This window comes from Lepidochelys olivacea, assembly GCF_965140295.1.
Source record: "Lepidochelys olivacea isolate rLepOli2 genome assembly, chromosome: 23".
Taxonomy (NCBI): Eukaryota; Metazoa; Chordata; order Testudines; family Cheloniidae; genus Lepidochelys; species Lepidochelys olivacea.
The window spans coordinates 13,803,270-13,815,128 of record NC_140433.1 but is presented as its reverse complement, the minus strand read 5'-3'; the positions used below and the strand labels follow the sequence as shown (position 1 = coordinate 13,815,128).

Sequence of the window (11,859 nt, the reverse complement as noted above, 5' to 3'; positions counted from 1 at the left end):
CCCTTCCCTGCCCAGAAAACCCAGGCCTAGCCAGGTTCGCAGCACTCGGAATAACCGTGCGGATTCCAGAGCGCTCAGGAGCCTCGGTGGTGTGTGGGCCAGCCCCGCACCCAAAGTGTTGCGGTAGACGTGGCCCCACTACAATGCAGCTGCACACGCTGCCCTTTCCCCATAGCGATCTCTGGGGTCATGCCCTCTCTCCCGCGACTTTCCGTTGGGTGCCATAGGCCCCTTTGGGGCCCCCAGCCTCCACGAAGCCATGAGCATGCAGGGAAAGGTCTCCCCCTGCCGCATATCATAATCGTCCCGCCCTCTAGGGATCAGGAGGGCATGGGAGGGGCCGAGCAATGATCCAACTACTCTGGGGCCCCATCTCTGTAGGAAATCTCTTCCTGACACCCCCAGGCTCAGAGCCCGAAGCCTGGGGGCCAGTAGTGCATGTCCCAGCTGGGAGACGCTTCTGTTCATGGTCATGTGAAATCCACTCATTTCAATTCACCTCTTTGCCTCTCTGATATCCTGCAGCAGGGAGTTCCACAGGCTACTCCTCTCAGGCATGCATGGAGGAACGCAGCCATATCCCATCTGTTATCCACTGCTCCCTCCCCTGAGCTGGGAGCCGAGGCAGCATGGGTCCCAGCGCCGCCTCCTGAGCCTCCCACCCCACTCCCGACAGCACAGGCCCCCGGGGGCTGCACTGGGACCCGGGTGTCAGTGCACCACTGACCACATGGAGAGGGCCCCTAGCGCCGTATGAAACCAAGGCAGTCTGACAAGGAAGCTCCCACTCGCTTCGCACCCCTGGGACCCCAGAACGGCAGCAGCCCCCGCCGCGGGACAGAGACTGCCTGGCACAGACGTGACCACCCGCGGCTGCCCAATGGTGCCAGCTGGGACTGATGCAGCCAGGTGGCTTCACCCAGTCTCAACTGAACCCCGGCCAGTGATGGAGAATCCACCGTGCCCCTCGGGAAATCAGTTAATTCCTCCCACCATTAAAACCTGATGCCTTCTTCCCAGGCTGAATTGGTCCAGGTCAACTTCCAGGCAGTATTACAGACGGGGATAAAGTCACCCCTCCCCCTTCTCTGTTCAGCTAAATAGACCGAGCCCTGGCGTCTCTCACTAACCCTTTGATCATTCTCGGGGGGCTTGCCTGACCCCTCCCCGCGGGATCCCCAGCCTCCCTGAATGGTGGGCCGCCGAACGGGACAGGTCGCGCCCGCCCTGCGTCCAATAACCGGGCAGAGGCCAGCAGGGGGAGCAGAGAAGGATATTTTTATTCAGAACAAGGAGCCCGATACATCCCGAGGTGACTTAACTCCAGGCCGATCCTCGGGGGGTCTGTTCTAGGGCTCTTGCAGCAGGGTGGTGGTTTTTAGGCTGTTTCCATGCTGGCTGGGGCACCCCCGGATTCCTGCTGTGGGGCAGAGCACAGGGCAGGGCTTATGGGGGGAGATGTGGAAGGGTCAGCCTGCCCCCCTAGCTGGGACGGTGGGGCACGGTGGGGTGAGAACGCTCAGACACTGGCACCAGACCTTGGATCCCACCCCGAGTGCAATCGCCCCGCCCCAGGCCTGGCCCCGAGCCTGGCCCCACTGCGCTGCTGGCATTTCGGCTAGCAGCCTGGAAGGAAGGGCCATGGGTCCCAGCCCCAGGGGCTGCTCAGCCCCCTGGCTGTCATCTTGATTGGGATAGCCAAAGGGGTTCAAGCGATTGCTGAGCCTCCCAGGGGACTCGGGCACCAGCAGGAGCCCAGAGCCAGGAAAGCAGCCAGCCAGTCAGGCCTTGCACACCTCCAGCCAGCCAGGCCTCGCACACCTCCAGCCAGGCCTTGCACACCTCCAGCCAACCAGCCAGTCCTCACACACCTCCAGACAGGCCTTGCACACCTCCAGCCAGCCAGGCCTTGCACACCTCCAGTCAGGCCTTGCACACCTCCCGCCAGCCAGCCAGTCCTCACACACCTCCAGCCAGCCAGTCCTCGCACACCCCCAGCCAGGCCTCGCACACCTCCAGCCAGCCAGCCAGTCCTTGCACACCTCCAGTCACGCCTTGAACACCTCCAGCCAGTCCTCGCACACCTCCAGCCAGCCAGCCAGCCAGTCCTCAAACACCTCCAGTCAGGCCTCGCACACCTCCAGCCAGCCAGTCAGTCCTCACACACCTCCAGCCAGCCAGGCCTCACACACGTCCAGGTAGCCCTCCCTCCCCTGCACACCCCTCCATCCATCCATCCTTCCCGTACACCCCTCTCTCTGCGTATCGGGGGGGTATTCTGTGCATGTGGTAATGTCCTGGTCACGGGGGTCCAGCATCGCAGACTCTGGTGGACAAGCTAACCAAGCCCTGCCCCTTTGCACAGCACTGCGCCCTACCAGAGATTTCCCTTTGGTGCTACCATCCTCACCTGCTGGGCTTCCAGCTCGGCCGTCAGCCTGAACGAAACCAGAAATAACAGTTGTAGTCAAACAACGGGAGCGCCTGCCCAGGCCCGTCACCAGGGCATCCGAGCCCTTCGCAGGGAGGAAGGGATATGGCACAAGGGCTATGGCAGGGTCCTTCCTCCCAGCAGAGAAATGCAGCCACCTCTGGCAGGGCCCGCAGCCGCGGCCCAGCAGAGCAGAGTAATCAGGACAGTGAGGAATCCCATAAGCCACTGGAAACACGGGGAGGGTGGAGAGGGGTGGAGTGCGCTTGACCCAGTTGGGACTGGGCCAGGCAAAGAAGGCCCAAAAAGTGCCAGGGGAGTTTCCTGGACAAACCAGTCGGGGCCTTGGACTGACTGTGATCCACAGCAAAGCAGCAGCTGCAGCGCCAAGCTCACAGAACCTGGGAGGGAACCCAGGAGTCCTGGCTCCCAGCCTCACCCAGCTCTAACCACTAGACCCCACTCCCCTCCCAGAGCCAGGATTGAACCCAGGAGTTCTGGCTCCCAGCCCACCCTGCACTCACCTCTTGAACTTCTGCTGCAGTTCTGAGTGGCGGCGCGAAGCTGCCTCCAGATATTCGGTCGCTCTCTTGTTTTCCTGTTGGAACAGCTGCCTGGGGACAACAGAGGGCAGTGAACAGCCCAGACGCCTCGGTGATGGACAGCAACCCTCCCCAGCCAAGGCAGGCTGTGCTGGGAACAACTCTCTCTGCATCCCCTTGCCAAATGCTTCTCCCTGGCGGACCTCTGCCAGCCCTGTCCCAAGGCACTCTCTGCACTAGCCTAGATGGATAGTTTCATGGCAGCACCTAAGCTGCCCTCACTCCTCAAGGCAGGGATAGGACCCAGAAGTCCTTCCTCCCATCTGCCCTCCACTCTAACCACTAGACACCACTCCCCTTCCTGAGCCGGGGATAGGACCCAGGAGTCCTGCTCGCAGTGTATCAATGCAGTACTGCTCCCTCGCTGGCAGGCACAGGGCTGGTGGCACTCAGCACTCACAGGGCACTGCTGGCCTCCTGGCTCTTCAGGAACATCCTTTCCTGGCTGGGAGCTGCCTCTGCCTGGGGCAGGGAGTCCAGCTGCTTCTCGACCTGGGCCAGGTTGTCTTGGATCAGCTTGTCTAGGGCAAATGACAGAAACAGAGTCACAGGGCAGCGTAACTTGGGTGCTGGGATCTCAGTGAGAACAGGTGGGGCCCAGCTCCTGGACTGAGACATGTCTGCAGAGACCAAGATCGGGGTCCCATCGTGCCGGACGCTGCCCAGACCCCAACCGAGATCAGGGCCCCGTCATGCAAGGCACTGCCCAGACCCCAACCAAGATCAGGGCCCTGTCATGCCGGGCGCTGCCCAGACCCCGACCAAGATCAGGGCCCCGTCATGCCGGGCACTGCCCAGACCCCAACCAAGATCAGGGCCCCGTCGTGCTAAGCGCATGCCTAAAGCCCGACCGACAGATGGTCCCTGCCCGCAAGCGTCTGCACTCCAAATAAACAAGACAGACCCGAGGGAGGATTATTCTGCCCATTTTACAGCTGGGAACTGAGGCCCAGAGAGATTCATCACCTTCGCTCAGCAAACGTTCCCTGCTCTCAGCCATGCTGCAGATCTCGGCAGCCAGCTTCTCCATGCTCTAGGAGGAGGGGGAGGGAATTCACCACAGAGCATGCTGCCATGGGGAGGAAGAAGTGTCCACAGCCTTCCCTCATGCTAACCTCCCGTAGATGGGTCTTGTCCCAGACTGAAGCCTGGTCTCCGAGGGGAGACGCAGCTTGTACCAGCTAAAGAGCAGTGTCCCTGCCCCCGGAGGCCTTATATCAGGTCCCTCCCTGTAATGCTGCCACAGCACAACACCGTGGACATCCTTGGCTTCTGCTAGCATCGAGTGTCCTCAAACCCTGTCCTGGCTCCTATCCCCTGCCCCCCCCCCACAGATCCCACTCCCCTCCCAGAGCCGGGGCAAGAACTCAGGAGTCCTGGCTCCCAGCCCCCCTCAAAGCCAGGTAGAGAACCCAGGAATCCCGGCTCCCAGTCAGACTCCCTGCTCTAACCCAATCCCTCCCACACGTGCCCATGTCCCCTCCCAGTAGGGTTGTGTCCCACAATCTGTCCCTAGGGGAGCGTTCCCCACCCCACGCACCCAGGAACAGCACAGGGGACCCCAATGGCTCTTACGTGGCACTCCTGGAGGGTCTTGTGCTTCTCCATCAGCTCGTCCAGCTGCTGCTCAAATTCCAGCCTGGAAACAACACAGGGTGAGGGGCTGCCATGGGGCAGAGAGTTCTGCGCACAACAGAAACACTCACACGCACGCACAGCAGGGTTCATCCCCTCCAGCAGGGGGCAGCAGGGACACACAAACACCCACAGAGCAGGGCTGGTCCCTCCAGCAGGGGGCAGCAGGGACACACAAACACCCACAGAGCAGGGCTGGTCCCTCCAGCAGGGGGCAGCAGGGACACACAAACACCCACAGAGCAGGGCTGGTCCCTCCAGCAGGGGGCAGCAGGGAAACACAAACACCCACAGAGCAGGGCTGGTCCCTCCAGCAGGGGGCAGCAGGGAAACACAAACACCCACAGAGCAGGGCTGGTCCCTCCAGCAGGGGGCAGCACGGACACACAAACACCCACAGAGCAGGGCTGGTCCCTCCAGCAGGGGGCAGCAGAGACACACACACAGAGTGTGTTACATACAGTGCAGTACCTGTGTGTCCCTGCTGCCCCCTGCTGGAGGACATGAGCCCTGCGTGTGTGTGTGTGTGTGTGTGTGTGTCACTGCTGTCCCCAGTTGGAGGGGATGAGCCCTGCTCGGTGGGGGTGGGGGTGTCCCCCTGCTGCGGGGGATGAGCCCTGCTCTCTGTGAGTGTGTTTGTGTGTCTGTGTCCCTGCTGCACCCCACAGGAGGAGATGAGCTCTGCTCTGTGTGTGTGTGTGTGAGAGAGAGAGAGACAGAGAGAGACACTAAGGGCTGAATTCACCCGCCCAGAGTGACTCTCCTCCCTCTGGTGAGCAGGCGCTGGCAAGCGAGGGCCTGTGGCAAAGCCGGGACTGACTAGGCCGAGCAGGGCCTGGCAGCTGGTTAATTATTTGTCGTTAGTTTCCTGGACAGAACAGGAACGTGCCCAGGGTGTGGAACCCGAGGCAGAGGCTCAGGCTGCAGGAGGGAGCCCGTTCGGCGGGATGCCACCATTGCACACCTAGGCCAGACGGCTAGTGGACACACTGGGGTGTGCAACCCTGGCCTCTCTCGGAGCACTTTCCCATGGCTCGGCCCGGCTGGCACACAAGGGGCTGCCCCTAGGATGGACGCCCCAGACGCTCTAAGGGGTTTACTTTGAGGATCGGGCTGGCGTAGAGCTCACGGAGAAGGGAGCATCTAGACTCGGGGCAGCGGGATATCCCAGAAGACACTGCCCGCTCCTGCTCATGGCCCGTGGTGACTGAGGAGGAGTGTAGGTGCGCCTGTGGGGTGCTGTGGCTGACACATGCCCATCTCCAGGAGTGTGTTGGAGCGGCAGCAACTCCCGCTTACAGAGCTGGGGGGTTCAGTCCGCTGCAGGGGGGCGGGAGTCAGTACCTCTGTTTCCTCTGCTTCAGCTTCTCCTCCTGGATCTTCGCCGTCAGCTCCTCGATGCTCTGCTTCCGATCCTGGGACAGCGTCTGCTGCCTGCCCGGGGCGAACAAGGGCAGCGCAGCCTGGTGAACCCGGGCAGCCTGACTCCCAGACGAGGGCACAAGACTCTTCGCCCGCGGGGGATCCCAAGACACTTTCCCCAGGTGAATCTACCCACCCACCGCAAGCGGGCAGAGAAGCAGAAGCACCTGGCCCAGTATCAGGCCATGACATGAATAGAACCCAGGCGTCCTGGCTCCCAGCCTCCTCCTCCCCTGCTCTAACCACTAGACCCCACTCCCCTCCCAGAGCTGGGGACAGAACCAAGGAGTCCTTCTCTCTCTCTATGGTTCTCTGTGTCTCTCAGTCTCCATCTATATCCCCATACATACCCCTCCACCTGTCCATCCCTCCCTCCTGCCCCAACCCCTGCCCTATCCCCCTCTCACCTCTGGGCCTCAGCCTCCGTCTCCTGGCAGCGGAGCTGCAGGGTCCGCAGGACCTCTGGAAGGGACACGCATGTTAGTGAGGGGATACGGCTCCCAGAGAGACACCGTGCGCTGATCCCTGCTGGGGCCACCCCACTCCCCATGGGGTGCTCGCTCTGGCCTGCCCTTGGGCAGCTCCCACTGACCTGGGGAGGCACCCAGAGCCCCTGGCAGGAGGAGACTGGGAGATCCTGGTATGAGAGGATGGGGAATGGGGGGGGGGGGCACAGAGGCCCTGGGATGGGGGAAGATTGGGGGACCCTAGTGTGATGGGAGGGGAAATGGGGGGCACACAGAGGCCCTGGGATGCGGGGGGAATCGGGGTACCTGGTGTGAGAGAGGGGTCAGGGGGGGCACACAACACCCCTGGGGGCACACAGCAACCCTGGCAGGGGAGAGAATGAGCAGAGAGGCAGGAAGTCTCTGAAATAGAGGGGACTGGCATGGGGGCCCACAGGGAGTTTGGGGGGCAGACTGTGGTTAAGGCTGGATCCCGGGCTGTATGCAGGTTAACGCCTGTGTGACCCGCTGGTAATGGTAATGCCTGTCTTGTCTCGAGTCCTTCTCATCAGTGGATCTCAAAGTGCGGGACCAAAGTGGTCAGTGCCTTTATCCCGGCTGTCCAGCCATCTTCGTGTCACTCAGCCGAGTTGCTAAAGGCCTGCTCTCACCTTGCTTCTGGCTGCAGATTTTCTCCAGGTTCGACTTCTCCTCGTTCACTGCAAAAGAGTGTGGGGGGGGAGAAACAACCAGGCTGGGGGCCCATATCCTCTGGGTTCGGGGTTGTGTCTCACTGGCGCTAGGGGGTAGGTCCAGCCCCCCACAGCATGCAGCTGGGTAGCGAAGGGGTGTTCTGCCAGAGAGCTCAGAAGACGCCGTGGCCCAAATCCTTAAAGGTATTAGGTGCCACGGGGAGTTAGGCACCATTGAGACTCTGGGTCAAAGGACCTGAGGTGCAACGTGAGCCGCAGGGAGCAGTGCTGGGCGGGGGGGTGACTTACGCTCCTCCAGCTCTGCCTGCAGTTGCTCACTGCGCGCCTGCCCATCCTGCAGCTCCTGGCTCAGAGCCTGCTTAGCTAAGGAGAGACCAAACGGGTTAGGGGTGAAGGTGTGGGGAGAGAGAGAGGGGGATGTCTAAGGGGCTGGAGCAGTGAGGTGGGATGGATGGATAGATAGATAGATGGAGAGGTGTGTATGGGGATGGATGGGGTGGTGTGGAGTTGGAGGGAGGGAGGGAGGGAGGGAGAGGTCAATATGGGGTTGGATAATGGGGGGGTGTGCAGGGATGGATGGAGGGAATGGTCGGCATGGGGATGGATAGTGGGGTGTGTGTATGGAGATGGATGGAGGGGTCAAAACAGGGATGGATAGTGGGGGGTGTATAGGGATGGATGGGGTGGGGTTGGAGGGAAAGAGGGAAGGGTCAGTATGGGGTTGGATAGTGGAGGGGGATGGATGCGGGGCTGTGGGGTTGGAGGGAGGGGTCAATATGGGGATGGATAGTGGGGTGTATGTATGGGGATGGATGGAGGGAAGGGTCAGTACAGAGATGGATAGTGGGGGATGGATGGGATGGAGTGGGGTTGGAGGGAGGGAGGGAAGGGTCAGTATGGGGTTGGATAGTGGGGGGGATGGATGCAGGGCTGTGGGGTTGGAGGGAGGGGTCAATATGGGGATGGATAGTGGGGTGTGTGTATGGGGATGGAGGGTGGGAGGGGTCAGTACAGGGATGGATAGTGGGGGGTGTATGGGGATGGATGGGGTGAAATGGGGTTGGAGGGAGGTAGGGAAGAGTCAATATGGGGTTGGATAGTGAGGGATGGGGTGGGGATGGATGCTGGGCTGTGGGGTTGGAGGGAGGGGTCAGTACAGGGATGGATAGTGGGGTGTGTGTATGGGGGGGGGTCAGTACAGGGATGGATAGTGGGGGGTGTGTACAGGGATGGAGGGAGGGGTCAGTATGGGCCTAGAGAGCTATAGGAAGATAGGTGTACATGGGGATGGATGGATTATATAGATCCCTGCATTACCAAGGGCCTGAGTCTGATTTCAGCACCACTGGGTGAAATCCACAGTCCCTGCTCTGAATCCATGGGCTCGTTTACACACCGCTTTCAAAGCCACGGAAGCTAAACCGGAGAACGGCCTCAGCTCCTGGGTCGGCGCGTCCCCCGGTGGGGGCAGCAGCATGGCTCTGGGGGTGAAGTGTGTGTCCCCATGTAAACAGGCTCTCAGTGAGAGCAGGATCTAGCTCCTGTGGGCAGGTAGAGAGGGGCTGACATTGGGGGGCCTAGTAGCAGGCTGGCACGGCAGTAAGGGGTGCTGGGGGAGCGGGCTGCAGCCCAGTGTGCTCCGTAATAGGAGTGGACAACCCCCTGCCTTCCCTGCCCCTCACCTCGCTGCAGTCTGCTGATCCTTCCTACCAGGTCGTCCATTCGGGGCTCCAGGGTCCCTGCTGCAGAGGGAAGGGGAAGGAGAAGGATACGCCCGGTTGTGTTCCTAACACGCATCCTTCACCCTATGCTTTTTTGAGTGTGCCTGGGCGGGAGGGGTAATTTCTCCCTTCACTTAACTGGGGGAGGGGAAACTGAGGCACGGATAAGTGACATAGAGAGTCACTGGTAGAGCCTGGAAAAGGACACAAGAGACCTCTTTCACAGACTACAGTTCTGACAGCTAGACCCCACTCTCCCCCCCGAGCCAGGGAAAGAACCCAGGAGTCCTGGCTCCCAGCCCCACCACTCTAACCCCTAGATCCCACTCCCCCCAAGCCAAGGATAAAGTCCTGGCTCCCAGCCCCACAAGCTCTAACCTCTACATCCCACTTCCCTCCCAGAGCTGGAGAGAGAACCCAGGAGTCCTGGCTCCCAGCACTAACCACCAGACCCAGCTCCCAAATACCATCCTGCAGTTGTTTCACCAGCAATAGCAGCTCCTCTGCCTTGGGTGCAAAGTCGCTGGGAACTGGGAAGAGTTAAAAAAAAACAAAGGAATTGCTTTGTTGTACAAAAGATTCAGCTCAAGCTTGTAACTGGGCTTTCTAGGGGGATTTATCCACCCCACGGCGTGCAGGAGAAGGGCGCTGTGGGGTTGCCATGGATTTATCCAGCCCATGGCATGAGGGAGAAGGGCACTGTGCGATTGCCATGGCGAGAGGGAGAAGGCATTGTGGGATTGCCACCCCATGGTGTGAGGGAGCAGGGCACTGTGGGATCGCTGCCTCATGGCATGAGCAAGCAGGGCACTGAGATCGCCCCCGCCCCTTGGCGTGAGCGAGCAGGGCACTGTAGGATCGCGCCCCCACACCTTGGCGTGAGCAAGCAGGGCACTGTGGGATTGGCCCTCCCACCTTGGCGTGAGAGAGAAGGGCACTGTGGGATCACTCAGCTGGTAGTATGAGGGAGCGGGGAGTTGTGGGATCTCCCCCCGCCATGGCGTGAGCAAGCAGGGCATTGTGAGATTGCCCCCGCTTGGCGTGAGCGAGCAGCAGGGCACTGTGGGATTGCTCCCCCCTTGGCATGAGCGAGCAGCAGGGCACTGTGGGATCGCTCCACCTTGGCGTGAGCAAGCAGCAGGGCACTGTGGGATCGCCCCCCCATCTTGGCGTGAGCGAGCAGCAGGGCACTGTGGGATCGGCCCCCCACCTTGGCGTGAGCGAGCAGCAGGGCACTGTGGGATCGCCCCCCTCTTGGCGTGAGCGAGCAGCAGGGCACTGTGGGATCGGCCCCCCACCTTGGCGTGAGCGAGCAGCAGGGCACTGTGGGATCGCTCCACCTTGGCGTGAGCAAGCAGCAGGGCACTGTGGGATCGCCCCCCCATCTTGGCGTGAGCGAGCAGCAGGGCACTGTGGGATCGGCCCCCCACCTTGGCGTGAGCGAGCAGCAGGGCACTGTGGGATCACTCTGCTGGTGGCATGAGGGAGCGGGGAGTTGTGGGATCGCCCCCCCTTGGGGTGAGCGAGAGCATTGTGGGATCACCCTTCTGGAAGGGCATCGTGGGATTGGCCGTGATTTGTCCACCCCATGGGGGCCATTCCCCCCTTGCCCCATCTTCCTCTCACCCTGTTTACTCCCCTCCATGGCCCTATGTACCCAGAGAGGTGTGGGGAGGGGGGGCCTTAACACAGACGCCTATTCACCCCCCCAGGAGGGAGGGGGAGCCTTGAAACTTCCCAACCCCCCCCCCGCGCGCTTTCTTTTCCCGCCCGTTTTCCAACGGTTGCTGCGGCTCCGCCCCTCCCCTCAGCCAGGCTCGTGCGCTGTGTTTACCACCTGCCAGGGCCCCGCCCCCTCCCCTTGGAGAAAGGGGGAGGAGCTAACCCCTCACTGCAGGGTCGGGGTGGGGGGCAGGTCTAGGCACCAGGACTCCTGGGTTCTCTCCCCAGCTCTGGGAGGGGAGCGGGGTCTGGTGGGTTAGAGCAGGGGGGCTGGGAGCCAGGACTCCTGGGTTCTCTCCCCAGCTCTGGGAGGGGAGTGGGGCCTGGTGGGTTAGAGCAGGGGGGCTGGGAGCCAGGACTCCTGGGTTCTCTCCCCGGCTCTGGGAGGGGAGTGGGGCCTGGTGGGTTAGAGCAGGGGGGCTGGGAGCCAGGACTCCTGGGTTCTCTCCCCAGCTCTGGGAGGGGAGTGGGGTCTGGTGGGTTAGAGCAGGGGGGCTGGGAGCCAGGACTCCTGGGTTCTCTCCACAGCTCTGGGAGGGGAGTGGGGTCCAGGGGCTTAGATTGGGGAGCTGGGTACAGCAACCCCAGAGCAGGGGATCCAGGGCTGCTCTTCCCTTGACCCAGCACCACAGACTAAGCTCATCCTGTCCTTCATTGGTTATCATTTGGGCAGGACTGGGTTTCATCCATTCTCCCCTCTCATCTTTGGGCAGGGGTGGGGGGCATCTTCAGACGTCCCTGGGCTCCACCGTTGAGGCAGGGCACCAGGCAGATGTTTCTGTGTTTAGCACCCAGGGGAGAGGGGTCCCGCCCTGGGGATGGCAGAGGGGTGGCATTTGGCTTGGGTAGATGGCAGGAGGTGGGGAGGTCAAACGATTGGCAGGGGATGAGCAAGGGCCGGTAGCATCTGGCCGCTCCTACCTTCGTGGCCAGACAAGGGGAGGAGGCAGAGCTACAGGCAGTCAGACATCATTTATTTCAACCCCCCCACCTGGGCAGGTAGACTCCAGGTGCAGCGAGCCTTGGGACAAGTGCTGGACCAGACCTCTCTGAGCAGAGTTGCCCCCCCCCTCCCCTCCGCTGGCCCTGCTCCCGCTGCAGAGCCCACACACAGCTTGCGGCAGGGTGCAAGCACTGGCTGCGTCTTAAAATAACACCCCTGCAAGG

General features: G+C 61.6%; 1 protein-coding gene across 1 annotated transcript; it reads right to left on the bottom strand.

The window, feature by feature from the left end:
- Positions 1–1,306: 1,306 nt before the first annotated feature.
- On the bottom strand, positions 1,307–10,355 carry LOC311511986 (synaptonemal complex central element protein 1-like; the record flags this gene model as incomplete). The annotated part of the gene is made up of 13 exons (XM_084612959.1): positions 1,307–1,420; positions 2,411–2,438; positions 2,956–3,045; positions 3,434–3,554; positions 4,000–4,066; positions 4,609–4,672; positions 6,013–6,102; positions 6,498–6,552; positions 7,208–7,255; positions 7,538–7,612; positions 8,932–8,991; positions 9,438–9,500; positions 10,181–10,355. 13 exons carry the CDS (start codon positions 10,353–10,355, stop codon positions 1,379–1,381), a joined length of 978 nt encoding a protein of 325 aa, XP_084469085.1. The 3' UTR covers positions 1,307–1,378.
- Positions 10,356–11,859: the final 1,504 nt, after the last annotated feature.